The following is a 20242-nucleotide window of genomic DNA, read 5'->3' as shown; positions in this document are numbered from 1 at the left end:
TCTCGCTACTTTAATGGTGTTGGAATGCCTTTAAAGCCGATTCTTGTCGAGGATTTCGTCCTTCCCTTGGTCTAGAGGGTGAGCTCGTTCCATGGTCGTCCTGAACGGTGGTCAGAGAGGAAAAGTGCTATGGGAACACGTGTGACCTTAGTCTAAAAGGTCAACTCGTTCGCTGCCTGTCCTTCGCCTGAAGCGTCCATCTGGCACGGGACTTGGTCGTGCTGGCTGTCCGTGGACGACAGTATTCGTCCCCCGACGCAACACACATCATGGCTTCGGCGCACACCGACCACAGCGACCACAACTAGCAAGCATTAGAGTGGAGTCATTTCCCCAGAGTGGAGCAGTTGGCCAGCGGACTCCGTCGACCTCCCCAGTATACAGGTCTAGCGGACCGAAGCCATCATTGCCTCCAGGGCTCAGCACCGTGGGTGCTTTTCCTACACTCTCAGGACCTCTACTACACTCACATGACCTCTACTACACTCCCAGGACCTCTCTTACCCTTCCAGGACTTCTACTACACCCTCATGACCTCGACTACACTCTTAGGATCTCTGCTACACTCTCAGGACCTCTACTACACCCCCATGACCTCTGTTATACCCTCGGGACCTGTGTGTTTGCAAGTCAGCAATTTCTATCCATGATAAGACACACGGAATGAACAGAATAGACCCATGTAAGTGGACGCACTAGGCGTGGACGCTCATGTACATAATCTGGACAATCAAGGGGGACATAGGTACATGTTGGACTTACAGGATGAAACACATGGTTGACACAGGTACAGGTTGGACATACGGACACGCAGTTACAGATGCCGTGGCGTCAGCTGGCAACGAGTGAGGATGCCTCCCTCGCTCGCATAACTGCAACAGAGAATAACAGTAAAGCCAAACCTGCTTACAAATCTGAAGAACTGATTCACGACTTTTTTTTACCGTCCACATATTTACACTATCTTTTACACAGCGTTGTGTATATCATCAGCTTCGTGATGAAGACGAAAGAGGCTACAGCCACGAAATTATGCATTGGTCGTAATAAGAAGTCGCGTTTGAGATGATATTCACATATTTGGGTATGTCGTTTCGTGTGTAATAAGCAATAGGTAGCGATACTGAACCTTTGTTTCCGCATTAGTCGTTGCCGGAACGACTTTACATTTCGGTCATGTCCCCACTAAGATGCACAGCTTGGGTCACGCGCTGGTGAAAATGTCCCTCACCTCTACTGAAGATGTCACCTCGACACAGCAGCGCTTTTGAGTTATTCACAACTCGTGCATCTTTGAGATGAAAGCCTTCAGTAATAAGTGTTACTTGTGTTTCGAGATGGCGTCTCACATCTGCTACTGAAATGTCTTAGAAGATCGACGATATATCTGTCATGGACGCGTCTGTGCTGAGGTTAAGACCACACACTCCTATACATCATCCACCTTTCTCTCGTTTTCCCGACCCCCATCATCTGTGTTGTGTGGGTATGTACCACCCAGGAGAACCGTCTTGCATGACCTGGTATTACCAACGTCCCCAGGTCACCACAGGTATCAGGTATCGATCACGTCGCCACAGGTCGCTTTCTCCACACACACACACACACACACACACACACACACACCAGTGGTCTCCCTCACGTACAGCGAGCTGTAAGGATTTGATCACACCACCAAATTTGGCGCTACGCTCATTCACGCGTTCGGAAAAAGCAATTCAAAGAACCTAGATATCATTCATGTGTATCCCTGGTTCTCCTGAGGGAGAGAAGCACGGAGAAAAGAGCTTTTAAAAAAGAGAGGGAGAACTTTGATTATAATACCGTCATCCTCTCATAATGTCTTCTGGGATGTTTCTCCATGAACCAGAATCTATTGCCTTCTTTCGCCAATACTTCAACCCACGGATTCAGTTCACGAACATATTGTCTTAATGTCTTATCTATTTGTCTGTTTTTTATCTATCTGTGTCTATATCTGTCTTTCTCCTTATCTATCTTTATATATATATATATATATATATATATATATATATATATATATATATATATATATATCTGTCTTCCTGTCTGTGGTCGTCCCCGTCTTGCTTTCTCCACAGTTCTTGTGGTGGTGTTGCGTGTGTGGCGGTGCTGGCTACACTCGCCAGATGTCCTCCCCGCGCTCCACCTCCGTCTGCTTGTTCGTCCACAAACCGTTCTTTGTGCTACATCCAATAATTTTGTTTGGGGTGAAAAGCAGTCTGTATTTTCTCGTATATATTTTTTTCATACATATCCACCACTTCCCGAATTAGATGACCCAGCCTTAGAGGGAAAATCCTCATTGGCCCCCTTCTGTTCCTTCTACGACACGCAGGGAATACGTGGGAAGTATTCTTTCTCCCCTATCCCCAGGGATAAACACTTATTAGCATAGGTGCAATTGAGTCCTGACGGGTTAACTGTAATAGGGTATTAACAAAGCTGTAATAGAACTTTACATACTAACTGTCATTAGACACGAAAGTCATTGTAATTAGGTCTTAACATGATACAACTATGGTGGAGAAATTGGACAAGAGTCAGTCATAATAGGCACGGCAGAGTTCACGAATGGGTTAAACTGCCATCAATGTCCTAACTGACAAAGGGCAGGAGTTGAGATTGAACGGTTTAGTGGTCGCCGGAGGACTGAGTGGTTTCGTCTTTCTGTTTGCAGTTAGCGCGGAGAATTATTTTCCGTTCACAGTTACCCGCAACTTCGATCACACGACCAATGGAGATCTGTCGAAGCAGTAGGTTGAAGGGGACGGTCGGCCCTATGTGTGTGTGTGTGTGTGTGTGTGTTTGTGCAGCTGTCTGCCAGACAAACGGAAAGTTCTGATGATTATATTTCAAGGGTTTACTTATATAGGTCTTTGTTATTTTTTAGTAGTCTGTAGAACTGAAGGCTTCGTTTGAGGAGTTCGTATAACTGATGGGTTCGTAGACCTAAAGGGTTCGTTGGAGGCGGTGGTAAATCTAATGAGTTCGTTTAGGAAATTCGTAGAACTGAAGGATTCGTTTGAAGAGTTCGTAGATTTGAAACGATCATTTTGACGAATTCGTAGATCAGAAGTGTTCTAAGACACGATTTTCGGCAGTGTAACATGTTGACAGGTCTTTAGCGACTCAAGGAATGTGATTCAATAGAGACTCTAAAATGCTTATATATATATATATATATATATATATATATATATATATATATATATATATATATATATATATATATATATATATATATACAGTTTTTTAGCCCACTAAGTTGTGAGAACAGTGTAACTACTGTGGTCCAGCCAATGAGGACAGCACTCCGTTCTAGCCTTTTCCTTCATTTGGAAAGCCACCATCATGCGTGACCTTGGCTGTAAGGCATCATTCCTGTTGGTTCTTCTTCCGTGTGGTGAGGTATGATCCGGTGGCTGAGGAGGTGGTTGATTTGGTTGGTTGGTGTGTGTGTGTGTGTGTGTGTGTGTGTGTGTGTGTATCAAGGGGTGATTCTCTGGAAGTCACCAGCGTGAGGCACAGAGACTGTGTGTGTGTGAGGCTGTCGTAGGATGTGTCTGCGGAGAAAGTCGGTGGCGGTGGAAGGGACGACGTTTGGGAGGTTTGTACTGCTGTGGAGCGTGACGGGTCATGATCAAGGGGGAGGGAGGGAGGCTGGTGCCGCCACCACCTGTTGCTGTTGCTACTGTGTATAGCGCTACAGCTGTGTGTGCTGCTCCAGCTGTTACTTCACCTCTGCGCCTGTCAGGCTGTAAATCCTGAGGGGCGAGGGAGAGGGAGTACATCTGCTGTTGGCTCCAGCTCTGAGGTGCCGTCTGCTAGCGTCGGTGTTGCTGGGTTCACGAAAGTTCTTGTGTCTCTTCAGGTTAGTGGCATGGAAACAAGAACAGACAAGAAATTACGAATTTTGGAGGAAATGAAAAACTTGCCTCAAAATGCGCCAGGTTTTAGTTATCTGTAAGGACATGAGAGGGTAGCGAGTTCCAAAAATTCTACGTGTAGGGAAAGACACAGTTATCAAAACGGCTCATCTTCGAGTTGCCAGCGGCCCCACAGTAATCATGTGACGCAGCAGCTTTCCTTGGTCTAGCAAGTGGTGCGGGCACGCAAGCAGTCAGCCTTCGGGAACAAAAACCAAAATGATACCTATAGAAGAGGGGAATGTGAACCAACATTGCGGCGTAGGGCAAGGGGGTCAAGTTTGGAACTTAACCTGAGAAAAATGATAAGTCTGACCGCTTCCGACTCAATTCTGTCAAGTAATGATATATATATATATATATATATATATATATATATATATATATATATATATATATATATATATATATATATATAGAGTATATATATATGAGTATATATGAGTATGACCAAAAAGTCGGCTCACAACTTGATGATGTAAAATAACTAATATAGTTTATACTATACCCAAGTGATGATTATTTCCTTAGTACATGGAAACATATCTTATCATTGTACACTTACCTAAAGCCACGAGGTGAGCACATGTTGTGCGTGAGGTGAATTTATGACCCGTTGCAATTTGTTTGGTAAGGTATTAGATAACTCAAACATCTGTACTGTTATAACCGTACTTTACAAACATCGTAAATAATGAAATGTTTGTGAATATATATGTTTACATTAACAGCTTACAGTTTCCTGAACTCTCATGTACCCGTAATTTGATATGTGTGGGGGAGTTTTATGACTGAAAGCACTACCATATCCCGTAGTGGAAGTTGATGTTTGTGTGTGTGTGTGTGAAGGATTCAGTAACTGACTCGTATTATTTTTTCTTTCTCAGGAGCGAGATGATATCGACCAGGGCGTTCCTTCTGCTGGCCAGCCTTGCAGCCATCACACAGGTAAGAACCAGTCATCACACCGGTGAAAACCACAGTCATCACACAGGTGAGAACCACCACACTCTCCACAACTACACACACACACACACGCACACACACACACTGAGGACGGAGATACTTCTGTCATGTCACATGGGGGCGTCAGTGTTCCTTGCAGCCTCCACATATATATGTTGTTTTTACCTCATTTTACCGAACTGTTTGATGAGAGGTTTACGGTCGAGAAGGTTGAAGGGTTGAAAGAAAGCTTTCAGGACACCTTATGAGCCCTCCTTTCTCCGGGCGTGTTGGAGAAGACCTGAGGAACCTCTCATTTTCTCCTCCTTGTGACCTTCCATGACATCCGGGTCCTCCTGAATGTGTGGTGACGTCACACCCATCGCCTCTCTCTCTCTGTGTCGGGGAGAAAACTTTCACTCGTCACCCGGAACCCATTGTTGATGCTGAGGGTGTCTGGTGGGTGATGATCCGCCCCCTCTCTCTCTCTCTCTCTCTCTCTCTCTCTCTCTCTCTCTCTCTCTCTCTCTCTCTCTCTCTCTCTCTCTCTCTCTCTCCCAGAATGTCAGCGGAGGGAGAGTACCCACGTACTACATGCATACTCTCCCTTCGTCAGCATTCCATGGGTGTCGCCCTTGTGAACTTCGACCCTTCTTGCTTTTCGCGAGACTTCGAAGTCCTGACGGACACTGGCGGTGTTGGGAGCATCCGCCCGACGCGAAGGCGGGAGGCTGGGGTCGTTGATGTCTGCTGACTAGGGTGAAGGCAGATGGCTTCTTGGATAAGGGAGAAGATAAGTAACTTAGGATGTAGAAGAGGAGGTGTGTTACAATGTAAGTGTGAAGGGATGGGAGATAGGTGACTTATAAGGTAAGTGTGGGGGAAAGTTACTTACATTGTAAGTATGGGGGAGGGGGAGGTGGCTTATTGTGTGATGGGGAAGGGAGGGAAGGTGGCCTAGGGTGTGCTGGGGAGATGTTGATTATTAGTAGAGGTTTAGAGAATGTCGCGAAGACGCGTGTAGCTTTCTCCCTGGGTCCTTGTGGCAGATGGGTGGAGCAAGGGTTCTATTGTCTCACCTCGTGAAGACAGACCTCGAACTCTTCTTGATTATTTCCGTTGTATTCAGATCCCTTGATGGTGCAGTATTTAAGAGTGTTTATACCCATGACGTTTTGAAAACATTGTTAAGATTAGTATTTGGAAATAGTTGCAGAACTGTATGATCGTTCTTGAAGGTATAGAATTAAAGATAAAAACTTTTAAATGATTGTATGACGTAGCAGATATAGATAGTGATAGAACAATGTGCCTCCACGTCAGTTTACTGAAAGCATAGGTCCGTCACTGCTCGCTCTGCGCGTATGACCTCGTTCAGTTCTACTACGATGCTTAATGACCGCCTCTCACCCGCCTGGTTGGTTCGCTGCCTCTGACGAGAGCCTATCCATGAGAGGAGAAAGAAAGAGAAAGAGATCCTGTTCCACATTAGAAAAAAAAAAAAGAGTAGAGAAAGCTAACGAATGAAGTGTTCCTGTGAGAAAACCTATCTGGACGTTGGGATCAAATTTCACTTCATGTTAAGGGGTTCCCCTTGGTCACGATGTTGTGGACGAGGACCTTTGTGTTCGTGATACCATTTCTTTCTCTCTCACTTTCTTTCTTACAGTTTTCCCCCCAGACCCTTCCTTTGTACCCTTGGGCCTACCGACGCTGGCCAAGGCATGTTTACACTTTGGTCCTCTCCACTCAGACGCCTTTGCGGTCATGTTGACGTTCATTTACCTTACTCCTATAATAAAACTCTACAGGAATTATCACAGTCGCTTTCCATCATTCGATCGCGAATCATAGGCGTTTGTAGTTTTGGAATTATAGGCCAAATTATTGTATTTAGTTTATACTTGAATAAATGGGAAGGAATAGTAAATGATTTATGAGGGGCAAAGGGACAGAGAAAAGAGTTTCTACTAAATCATTCACAAACGTTACATTAAGAGGCTACAGTGTTTTAGGGCTTTATCTTAAGTTATAATATTGTTCTTGTTTTCGTAACAGGAATAAATTTCATGTGCAGCAGCGGTCCTTGTCTAGGCAGACGTGATGTAAATGCTCCATGTACGATAGTCTTATATAAGCTGTGGGCTCAGACGTCTACTGTTTCCTAACTAACACAGTCTCATATTTTGGCTTACATTTCAAGAGCAGAACCAAGACTGGTTTATACGTTGCTCCTTCTTCTTCTTCTTCTTCAGAAGATATGAAAGTCTTGGATGATAATTTGCTAGTTGCAGTGCTACTATTTGTATAGTTATGATGCTTTTAGTTGTGTTAGTTACAAAATTACTAGTAGTCTTACTAGTTACGAAGTTGGTACGAGAACTAGCATTACTGTTCTCTATCTCTCTCAAGAAACTTGTATCACATAAGAAAACAAGAAGAAAAACTGTTGTGTCAGAGAATTACGTAGAAACACTTCACCACATATTATTGTCCATTCTCGACCGCAAGGAAGCCCACACTCACCAGGCAACGTCTAATAGGGAAGCCAGCCTCTTGAGAGCTGACGGGATCAACAATACGATCCGTTAAAGTGCGTCAGAGTCGATGAATAGAATTCCTCAGTGTTAGAGGGAGGGAGAGAGAGAGAGGCTCCTTACTACCTACTGCTCCATCCACATTACTGCAGAGGACGTTCCGTATTTATTAGGTCCTCCTAAAGCTTGGTCCAGCTCCATATATATATATATATATATATATATATATATATATATATATATATATATATATATATATATATTCAATTTACTTGGATTTATTGCTCCATGTTACTTAGTGTCATACAGAGCAGAAGATCTGTAGGAAATGCAAAGGGAAAAAATATGTTCCATTTAAAATCAGTAAACATATTTCACTCCTGTGTCTCTGCAAGGTGAGTAGGCCACGTTACCTTCCTCCTGCAGGCGATCCCGCTGCTTGAGCAGTCTTAACGGCCTGCCTGGCTGGCTGACTGAGGACTTGACGATTCTTCCCCCCACCCCCTCCGTCCCGTCCTCATGCTTCAATAATTGCACAAATAAATACATAACAGGCATATAATAGCCAAGGGGGAGGTAAGATGTGGGTGCTGGTGGCTTGGCCATCTGGTGGTGGAGGTCTAACTGTCCGGGTTACCGCTGCCCCCACATTCGCGCCTGCGCGCGCGCGCGCACCCCCGGCCTCCCGCAGCGGCGTCCCTAAGGGCACACGATGGTTCTTTGGTCCTTTCCTGTTCGTTGCTCGACTTACCTCGGGTGTTCATGGTCTGGTTCGTGGAGTTATGCTCTGGTCAACTCTTGTTCGGGTTGAGGTTCTATTGAGTCTGCTGTTAAGGGATGACAACTGTTGCTAGGTTAGCAACCATTGATGTGGTTAGTGTTACTATTGATTACTCTTATGTATATAGCTGTATGCATGTATGTGTGTGCGTGTGTGCTTTTGTGAGTGTTTGTGGGCGTCTGTATCAGCTTGTTTATATGTATATATTTGTGTAGGGGTTTGCGTATATCTATGTATGTCTATGTCTGTATGTGTACATATGTGTGTATGCTTTTATATCTACCGTGAACAGTTATGACGTTTCATCATTCATTCTCGCACGGAATCTCTCTCTCTCTCTCTCTCTCTCTCTCTCTCTCTCTCTCTCTCTCTCTCTCTCTCTCTCTCTCTCTCTCTCTTCCCCCGTTGAGAATAACGGTACGATCCTTGAGCGCGATGACTACAGCCTTTGGATATGATGGCCTGCTGGCCTTTGACCTAACCCATACGGATCAGGTCAGAGGCCAGACCATCACACCGAGGGGTCGTACCGTCATGAACTCTGGGGGGTCAAGCCATCGGGCGCGTTGCACTCAAAATCCTAGAGATTTTAGGGTTGCCTCCAACACCATACGAGACAAACAGACCCTGAAGGGTCCGAACTGTTGTGATCATCCTAGTCTTAATGACCAGTTAGATCTTCAGTTTTTTGTATTTGTAACTGAGAATCGTGTTGGTATAAACATGAAAGTATTGGTCAAATCGTACTAATGAAATGATGTGTTGTATAGTAAACACAGTAGACACGGAGTTGTATAAGACAGTCTGATGATTCGTGAATAAGGCAGGTGATTCGTGAGTTTCGTCAGTTTTACCGATGTTTTCGATATTTCCCCAAGGGTTTCTCTGATTTCTAGTCATCAATATTCTCATATTCAAATGATCTTATTTTGCAGAATGATATACCTATTTTTTTTTCCTTCTTGCGCTGATTTTATGGTTGGAAATTCTCTTAATGGTAAGGCGGATTGAGCTTTATCGTAGTTGTGGTGGGTGGGAGTTGTATGGGTGATGCTGGGGGAGGGGTTGCGAGTACACAAGGCTAGGAGACACTCGACCATCTGTAGCGTCCTACCTACCACACACCATACACCCACAGCCGCTAGGCTCCACTCCACCATCGATACCCCATCACCATGGCTTCCCCACCCGCTTCCTGCATGCAACTCAGGTACCGACTCACGTAAGATAACTATTTTTGTATCATTGAAATCTCCTATGGTCACTTGAGTTCCTTCCCTCAAGAATTTTCCTTAATCAATCCTACGGTTATTATAGAGCAGTTCCATCCCTAGATTCCCAGATATCTTTCATCTTAGATAAGAATATCTCTAGATACTTTTTCATGACTTATCTAAGGAACTTCGAATTGGTGTGAACGGGGACTTGAACTAATTCAACAAAAAATCTTAGAAGTAAGTTACACAAAATCCATTTTCCCTTAAAAGTCAACAAAATTACGAGACGGTTTGAAATTGTGTCGAGGTGAGGGAGTTCCTGGAGGAGCAGGGGAAGGAGGGACGCTGGCAGTGCAAAATTCCGTTGTTTTGGCCCACAAAGTTGTGAATGATGACGAAGCGTTTATAGAAATCGCTAACATAGATACGTCACTTGACTCCGCCCACTCACCTACCAGCTGCTGCTGCTGCCACAGCTGCTGTCACAGTCTATACATTATTATACATACTTGATGGATGGATGGTTCAGTCGCTGACAATTTGACGGATGAATGCATGGATGGATGGATGGATGGATGGTTCAGTCGCTGACAGAGTGGATGTAGCAACCAAATCTAATTCTTGAAAATATAGTGTATAAAATGATTTTTTTTTCTTTTTTTTCTTTTGGTTAAGATAATTTTTTTCTTTTCCTCGCTTCACATTGGACTCAGGGATGTTGCAAACGAGGCTTGCCAAGATGGTAGATACAGCAAGGGGATAAAGATAGCAGGAATGATAGATAAATGTAGAGATATTACTATTCTTTAGTGCCCGGGTCACTTGGTTATATATAATGTTTACTGTAACTTTAAGACTCATATGAATTGATATGGTTCATCTATATGACGTTAGTTAGGGGAAAAAACAAATAATTCTGGTAAAATTGTACTTCAACGGTTCCACATAACACCGGCCGCGCAAATGTCGTCATCCGTCGACCGCTTGCGTGTATTTACCTCGAACTGAACATGTCTGACTTAAATTTCCTTTTTCGTTTTATTATAATTATTATCATTATTATCATTATTATTATTATTGTTATTATTATTATTATTATTATTATCATTATTATTATTATTATTATTATTTTATTAGTATTTATTTGTTTGAAGTTTCTCGATTGGCTCAGTGGTGCCACTACCCTCTCTCTCTCTCTCTCTCTCTCTCTCTCTCTCTCTCTCTCTCTCTCTCCCCGTCTGTCCGTCCGTCTGTTACGTACGTATTATATACTTTCTCTCCCGCCTTTCACTAGCATATGGTAGCGCTGTAATCAAACAGTTTTGCTACCGTTCACACCATTACCTCCCGAGTGTGACAACTGAAATATAACACATACGAGCTTTCACCCACTTACCCGTCATCATGATGGTTCACGTGAGCAGGGCCGAGTACAGCCATGTCATGGGCTGATGAACGCGGAGGGCCACATGACACCCTGGTCTTATCTATCGTGACCACCTCTCTCTCTATCTATCTATATATATATTTTTATCTATTTATCTATCTATCTATCTGTTCATCTATCTATCTATCTATCTCTATCTATTTATCTATTCATCTATCGATCTATCTATTCATCTATCTATCTATCTCTCTGAAACTATCTCCGGTTCTCGATTTCTCCTCTCTCTCTCTCCGACGTAGATTTCACTGATAGATCATGTCGGATCTTGTTGGATTTCTTCCCTGCGTGTTGAGTGAATGATATTATCCATGATCCTACACTTTCATGACAGAGCGAGTGTATACTTGATTGTTGTCATAGTTTCCCCCTTAATACATTAAGAGAAAATTTAGAGCCATTTTCTTTTATCATGTTTGGTTATTGTGGGTAGCCAGCTTGGTGCTTATCGTGGGTGGCCAGCTTGGTGCTTATCGTGAATGGCCAGCTTGATACGATCTAATAATTCAGCTTGATGAGAGAGCTTGGTAATGAGACTTCGTGAGAAGTTTGGTTGATCACTTCCCATTACCCGTACACCTTCCCAAGGGAAACCTCCACTCCTCATTCCCGTCCTCCAGCCATGCCATCCACCTACTTTTCCCCTGATGTGGTGATGGTGGCAGAGAGAAATGTGTTACTAGAAATAGTTGTGTCAGTGGTCGTAGTAGTAGCAGTAGTAGTAGTAGTAGTAGTAGTAGTTGTGGTAGAAGTACGTGGGGGTCGCAAATAGCTATGGCCGAGACATTTCTTACATTTCTCATCGTAAATTCCGTTGGAGGGGATTGTGGACTTTTGGAAATATTGCCGAATTTCTTGTAGTGAACCTTGCGTAGATCACATTTTCTTTTTGACCGGTTTAATGTGTCGATTTGCATGAATTATCGCTATATAAAGTTGAATGGTACCATGAAGTATCTTCCAGAACATATGGTTTTATTCCTGAAAATAAAATGGAAAGGTTCATATAGATATTCACGAAGTAGTGGACGAAAATCTTAATTTTGTAAGACAGAATAGTAACTCCGGGAAATAAAGATCTCTTGAGCACATCCAAACTGACGTAACTTAGGTCGTCCCTCGTAATGGAAAGACGTTCGAATTTCTGCCTTAGTGGCAATGAGGCAGAGGACTTTATATAGCATTATAGTGCTCTCCTGTAGTGGACATGTGAGGGAGGGCGGGGTTGGTGGAGAGGGGAGGGATCTCTCCCTATGAGGAGGGAGGAGGAGGAGGGAAGGAGATGGTGGGGTGGGAGGAAGGGATGTATGAGACCTTTCACCCTTGTTCTCTCCCTCACCCCACCCACCCTGCCTCTCCCCGAAGCTTTCTCTTCTCTCTCTCTCTCTCTCTCTCTCTCTCTCTCTCTCTCTCTCTCTCTCTCTCTCTCTCTCTCTCTCTCTCCACGGTTTCTTCCAGACGTAGCACTTCGTCTGTTCACTGTTACTTTATGTCGGGTTTATATGTGGATCTTGATACGTCCTAACCGGTGGCGTCACGCCTGACCGGGTCTCTACCCCGCTCTTCTGCCCGTAACAAGGTAGCGCCAGAGCTGACCCGGGGTTGCCTTCTAAGCCTCTAGCCGTAACAAGGTCGCGTCACAGCTGACCTGGGATCCCGTGTTGTTCTGGCCGTAACAAAAGTCGCGTCACACCTGACCTGGGATCCCGTGTTGTTCCGGCCGTAACAAAAGTCGCGTACACACCTGACCTGGGTGTTCATCCCGCGTCGTATCCCTCACCCGAATCAAGACTCCGTCAGTGTTACGAGCAGTTGTATGTGTCATCATGACCCAGCTGCTGTGACGGGATGATGTCGGGTCCTATTTGCTCGTGGAGCAAGGCACAGCTCTCGTGGTTCTCATAGATATTGGAAGAAGAGAAAACTATTCATTCCCTCTGAGACTTTTAACTCTTCACAGCTTTCAATGAAAGAAATGTATATACTTTTTTTTTCATTAATATTCCTCTATCCTCACACAAGAGCGCGACTGCCATGTTCCCTGTGCCATTGTGATGTGCAGGATGAATAGGTATTCCATGAGGACCCCATTGCAGGAGAGTTCCTTTGAGCACTCCGTTTCCCCACCAGTGGCGCTCCGGTCATCCTTAGCTCCGGTCTACCAGTATCCGGACGTCGTCTCGAAGCTCGTTGGCTGTGCATTTTAATCACCTGTTTCTCACTAGATATGTCTGCCTATCTAGACAGTAAGATCTAAGGAGCTGCCTGATTAGCAGACATCATCTCTAATCAGAGAGTTTCACTATTGGTAATAGGACGTTTGATATAATAGGATCCGTTTTCTATTGATTATCTGATTAAGACCGTCTGATCAATCGCTTTCTATTGATTATCTGATTAAGACCGTCTGATCAATCGCTTTCTATTGATTATTTTAGAATGTCTTGTTGTTAACTCCATGAGCACGACGTTACGACCTTTTGAGCTCTGTAGTATGACCCTTGAATATAAAAGGCCTGGTGGCCCTTGACATGACCATGTAAAGGTACAGGTCGAAGGCCAGATTGGCATACCCAAAGGTCGTATCGAAGTGCACGAACGGGGTAATATCCTGGTGCTCAAGAGGTCTTCCCTCTCTACGACCCCTACTACATCTCTACTGTTAAACTCCTCCTCTCCGTCTATGTGTCATTATCCACCAATATCACACTAGTATAGTCTCCATCTTCCCCCCAGCCGCCCGCACACACCCGCATGTATCCGCCACTCCAACAACAAGCTGTTGACCGAACTCCGTGTGACCTAGATCGCTTGGGTCGTGCCTCTCTTTCCACCACCACCACCACCACCACCCGGGGTCGTCAGCACAATGGTGTGTGGCAATCGTAGGGATGTGTGGCGGGTGAGAGGGAGGAGGCTGGTAGCGTAGGGTCCCGCCTTGATGCTGCACGGTGGGAGGGGTGAGTTACGAGGGAGAGAGGGAGTTCATGCTCTCTCTCTCTCTCACACACACACACACACACACACACACACACACACACACACACACACACACGTTTACCTTCCACAAGCTCTCTCTAACTTCCAGTGGATTTCCCCCTAGGAAAGAAAGACACTGGTCCACATTGAAAAAAAAAAGTGGAATACTGTAGAAAAAAAAAAGAAAGTAGACTAATAATGTCGCTTCCATCTTGACGTCTTAATTGTGGACCAACGGTTTAATTGTCTCGTTAGTGCCAAGTCCTCGTTTTCTAAGACCTGATCCACCAATCTTGGGAGGTGACCCATCCCTTGTGGATCCATTCCTGGTAACAATGTAATCACGCAGGGTGAGTTCTGGTTAGATTAAAATAATCTAATTACTTTAGATAATGTAACCCTGTAAGGTAATCTCTGGTCAACTAGAATGTTTTGATTAGCCTAAACATTCTGACAGTGTTGATATGTACTTCTGTGTGTACCCGTAGGCGAATGGAGTCATTTGGATTACATGATCTGTCTGACCTGCTTGTTACGGGGCCCCGCTCTCATGTGTTAGTTGCCTGCATGTGTGTGTGTGTGTGTGTGTGTGTGTGTGTGTGTGTGTGTGTGTGAACAACATATGTATTCGCAGGAGGGGGTATGTGTGTCAGCCCGCACACCTGCATCCTTTTCTTTACATCTGCTCAACCACAACCTACAACTGCTCTACCACAACCTACGACTGCTCTACCACAACCTACGACTGCTCTACCACAACCTACAACTGCTCTACCACAACTTACGACTGCTCTACTATAACCTACAATTGCTCTAACACAACAATACGACTGCTCTACCACAACCTACAACTGCTCTACCACAACATACGACTGCTCTACCACAACCTACAACTGATCTAACACAACATACAACCACTTACTGGTCAACTCTAGTTAACCCCTTGAGCGAGACACTACGACCCTTGAGTAGGTTGGTGTGACCCCTAGGTATAATAACCTGGTCTTGAACATGACCCATAAGGGTTAGGTCAGTTACAAACGTAACTAACAAGACTCGACCAACATTGTCATGGCTCATCAAACAAGTTCCCAATAAAGCCCTTAATGACGACCCCCAAACCAGCCCCAAACAAAGCCCACAATGAGCAACAATAAGGTCTTAAAGCAAGCACAAAATAAAAAATGTCCCAAACAAGCAAGCAACAGAGCCTTTCCCTCCACCCCCTTAGACGCGGGGGTCGTCGGCCGCTTCTCAATTCATCCACCAGAACCACGTCTTCACTTCTTTCTTTTTCTCTCTTTCTTTCTTCCTTTCTTGGTAGGAACTTCGTGTTTCATTCATCATAAGAATAAATTCTTTCGTCTTGTCGTAAACGATAAGGGTAAGCGGAAATTCGATTGTTGTGATCGTACCTTCCACTACAACTCTTTAGGAAATTATCAGATACACTATATATATATATATATATATATATATATATATATATATATATATATATATATATATATATATATATATATATATATATATAAGTGGACATTACAGCTGTATCAGTGTACTGGTATGTCACTACAGGAAGAGTGTAACAGCAGGAGCGCCACAGTATATCGTGAAAAAACAATTAATCTCTGGGTAAGTACAGTGTTTGGGTGCAAGTTTCCCAGGCGGACGGGTGGCCGAGCACGCTAGCGCGCGAGCCTCTGGCCTGACCCAATCCCCCAGCGCGGGTTACTGGGCCAAGGCTCTTTGTTTCTTCCTCCACTGAGCTTCTTAGGTCTTCATATATATATATATATATATATATATATATATATATATATATATATATATATATATATATATATATATATATATGGGAAATTGTTCATTCTTTTACGGAATAAAGAGTATAGTGTAGTAGTATAACCTTGTTGTGTTGGAAGGCGTTTAGAAGTAGACTCGTACTACATGTTACGTCAGTAGTTTGCAGGCACTGATGAGGACAGATTACGGTTGTGTTTACTTTGAAAATGAACAAGAGCCAGGGACTTCAGGGATCCCTGACCCACCAGGAATCCCCTGACCTACACAGGTCATGCTTGGATCCTTGTCCTTACGATGCTCTTCGGCAAGGATGTGAGCTAACCCGTCTTGGTGGGGTTGGAGCCTCCCTACACGTGCTGCGGGGTTCAAGAGGTACACAGCGTTCGAGATTAGACATCAACGCGTTGGCTACGGCACCTCGCCCTGGTAGAGGAGGGCTGGTAGCTCCTGTTCTGACTCGGCTGCCAAGTGTGAGGCAGGCAGGCTTGCTGGCTGCACCCAGGCCGGGTGGTTCGCCTGAGATACCCAGTACTGGTCTGATGTTTAACACCGAGGAGTTTCACCGGCTTTCATACAACCTCTACAGGTTTCTGGACGGCCTAGTTCACCTTGTCTTCTTCCTTCACCATCTTCCAAGATCATTTTCTACTTTCTAGTCCTTCATAAATATGGCTGATTTGATCTACATGTGCAGATCTTCATTGCCTGTTAGAATCTCTCTTTATTTTCATATCGTCTTTGCAATTCCTTCTATTCTAATTCATCTTCCACCCTCGTATACTCACCGTTTCTCTCTTCCTGTCTTTCTGTTGACGAGAACAGACCTGTTCCTTCATTCTGTAAATCCCTGTTGTGCTCGACTTGTGTTTCCTGTTCCTTACCCAACAGCGGAACCGGTGACGTTCCGGTACTGGGGTCCGAGACGACGGTGCTGTAGCTCGAAGCTCCGGAGCAGCTCCGGTGTGAGGGGGGGGGGGGTACGTATGGGGAGGATTCCTCCGTAGTGGTGTTGTATATTACATCTTGGGGCACGGAACGAACCGTGAGGGGAGAGGGAAAAAATTTTTGTGGGGAGAACGTGAGGGATATGGGGATATGATGACCTAGCCTTTGACCTGACTCTTAGGGGTCAGGCTATCACACATAACAGTCGTACCGTCGTGATCAAGGGTCGCACCGTCGTGCTCATGGGTCGTACCGTCTTGATCAAGAGACGTACCATTGTGCCCAAGGATTGTACCTCACTACTGAAGGGGCTGAGCTTCATAAGGCAATGATTTTCATTAACAAAATTCCAACCTGTATCCCACAGCCTCGTTCGTATTGCATATTAACGACCTGACAGTGAGCTGTTAACCTGAGGATGTGTCACAATTCTAGTAAACACCGTGAGAAAATACTCACATCTCTCCCTCACGTTTCTGTGAGGAAGATGTGTTTCGATATGTCTTCATGGTGAAGAGCTGTAAGAGTTGTCAGAAAGGATGGTGTTGGTAGAAGAGGTGGTAGTTGTAATGGTGGTGTTGGTAGTAGTGGTAGTAGTTGCAATGGTGGTGTTGGTAGTAGTGGTGGTAGTAGTAATGGTGATAGTCTGGTGGTAATAGTAGTAGTAGTGGTAATAGAAGTGGCATTGGTTGTGATGATGAAGGTTGTGGTGAGAGTAGTGGCACTGATGGTGGTAGTGATAGTGGTAGGAGTAGTAAGGAACCAACACACACACACACACACACACCACACACTCATGTGGGGAGGTCGATGCAGTTTGGTATGTGGCACACACTCATTGTCTGCTTGGGAGTGGTGGTCCACTTCCTCACACACTCACACACACTCCACTCACTCCTCAGTTCCGCCAGGCAACTCATTACACCTCGACACTTGACGCGTCAAATGAACTATAGTTAGTGTGGAATGCCGTTTTCTTTCATTATAACTGAAGGCAGCGTGTCATATCCCCTGGGTTCTCCACACTCAGCCGTAATGATAGCTTTCTGGGTCGATTTTCCAAGCTGACGCGACTAATGGGTTGGTTTTACATAGATGGGCGGGTTGCCCCCCTCGCCGTCTGTGGGCCATGAGTGGGTACAGAGGTGGTGTTCCGTTTTCCTTGGGGGAAAAGGGGGTCAACGGGATTTCTTTCAAATTGGGTAGATTTTTCTTTATGTTTGCTGAGACGGTACGGGCAACTGAGGCCTTAATAAAGGTCATTTCATTAACGGTATATATATATATATATATATATATATATATATATATATATATATATATATATATATATATATATATATATATATATATAATTAGCCATACCAGGTATCCATTTCATCCTCTCATCGTTTTCTGTGAAATTGGGAACATAAATTCATAAATAGAAATATGCGTCCGACCTATTTTGTTACATTTTCTTTAAATGAAATTTTATATCTGTGAATTCCTTTAGATACAGTACTACTGTATCAAGTATTTGTTGTATCTGACTTCATTTTTATATCGTACTGCGTATGTAGGATTTTAGACTGAGAGAGAGGGATTAATTCACATTTAGAATTGAGCGAATTTCGGCCTCCAAAATATAGCAGAACACAAGAGAAATGAATTCTGTAACGCATCCTTCAAGTCGTCTCCACCTCTTGTATTATCACAACAGAAATTTCCCGCTTTCTTTAACCTCCATTCCTTATTTTCCATAACTATTCATTTCTACCATTTCCAATGTTATGTCTCTTCCATGTCATCATTTTCTATATAATTCAAGCACTTTGGGCTGTCGTTATTTTAATTTCCCATTCTTTATGACGCAATTTTTTTCTCTCTACTTCTACTCCCATTTTCGGTAACGCCACAACTTCCTGTGTCCTCATGTTTTTTCATATCCATAATCACCCGTGATTTTATGTTTTATCGTAACCACAACTGTACGTTTTCTGTGAATACCTCTACTTTACGTTTTCTGTGACCTATGTAGTTAGGCTGTAATTATTTTGATATAAATCGGAGTGGGTTAAGGTGCCACTTCGTCTGATACCCTAAAGGTCATCTTCTACTGTCTGTACCTCACACAGGAAAAGGTCGGCTCAAACGTTTTATACCTGGGAAAACGTATGTAATGTATATCTATGCTAGACGTTTTACATCTGGGAATATATATATATATATATATATATATATATATATATATATATATATATATATATATATATATATATATATATATAGTGAACGTTTTATATCTGGGAAAATCTATGTATATATGCTGGAAGAGTATGAATAATGCCCATTGATTTTTATAGTGTAAGACAAAAGAAATTGTTTTCGATACATCAAGAACATTGAGAACAGTATATCATCAACACACATTTTGCCGCTGAAAAAGTGAAAAAGAATCGAAATATTCATGATCAAGCGAGAACGTAGAACCCACATTGTCTAAATCTTCAACTAACTGAAGATTCGGGACTTCAAAACATTGATATAAACATTTTCCCCCGCATACAAGAGTAACGCTGTGTTAACATGCAGACCCCCGGAAGTAAATAGAAAAAAGATTTTACGCTCGTGTGCGAGTGAATTACTGGGATGAGCAAATCAAATATACACAAGGCTGGTAAAGAGAGGTTGACTAGGCCAAGCGCAGCGAAGCGTAGCTTGGCCGGCCTGAGGACACTGAAGTTTATATGGTTCTTTCGTTCAAGACTGCCATAGTGTTGACACTCGAGAAGAATATTATAGTTTCAGTGATCATAAGGCGATGTCCTGCTGCTGTTGGGCCAATGAGATTGCTTAGTATTCATTGGCGTCTCGCAACAGCACTCCACTTCCTCTCAAACTCTTGGCTTTCATATAACTGGTTCCGCATTTGTGCATCTGACTGAACTGTCTGTTACCCAGGCTTCCTCGTTCTCGTAACCTGACCACATCTTGAGGTTTGACTTCCTCTTTGTATGACAGATGACTGTGATAATGTCAGTCAGTATGTCACTAATAAAAAAAAAAACGCTTCCACACATATCCTACTGATCATCAGGTTTCCTTGGCTTGCAGTTAAAGAGACCTTCATTGTTGGTTTGGAGTTGTCGACCTTCCTAGCTATTGTGTATATTTCCAGCCACAGGAAGTGATGCGAGAAATTCAATGCAGAGAACGCCATTACAGACTTGTTGCTGAAGCGGTGTACGACCCGCTGGCTTGGGCACGGCACAGTTTGCTGCTGTTCCGGTATGCACGGCACCGGAGGGCAGACATATGTACGTCCCTCTATTTATAAAAGAATTTCTTCTTCTTTTATGATTCTGGGTTTCCCTTCCCTGAAAATATTTCCCACGGCTAAATGACGCAGGATTGTGCCACCTTGGCAGACATTTCTAAAACTTCCATGCATATAAAGATGTAAATAAACATGTCCTTTACGTGCTAGGCTCCACTGACACGAAGGAGGGGCTTTCACCTTATGCTGCTAGATTAGATATGCCAGTATGGTGGGGACAGTTATATTCCTGTGATCCGAGACTTTCCATGGGAGGGAATATATCAATGATAAGATATATTCACGGAAAAAATATTCGACTGAGCTTATTGTAGTTTAC

At 43.7% G+C, this 20242-nt stretch overlaps 1 protein-coding gene across 1 annotated transcript in view; it reads left to right on the top strand.

The window, feature by feature from the left end:
* Positions 1–20242, top strand: part of dyl (transmembrane protein dusky-like) — a 51994-nt gene that overhangs the window by 26299 nt on the left and 5453 nt on the right. The window contains exon 2 of the mRNA XM_071671061.1: positions 4838–4898. Within this exon, the coding sequence (XP_071527162.1) occupies positions 4845–4898 (54 nt within the window). The 5' untranslated portion in view covers positions 4838–4844. The remainder of the gene's footprint in view (positions 1–4837; positions 4899–20242) is intronic.

The sequence above is a fragment of the Panulirus ornatus genome, chromosome 16, assembly GCF_036320965.1.
Source record: "Panulirus ornatus isolate Po-2019 chromosome 16, ASM3632096v1, whole genome shotgun sequence".
Lineage (NCBI taxonomy): Eukaryota > Metazoa > Arthropoda > Malacostraca > Decapoda > Palinuridae > Panulirus > Panulirus ornatus.
Note: the sequence above shows the minus strand (reverse complement) of the source record. Positions and strands in the feature narration are given on the sequence as shown.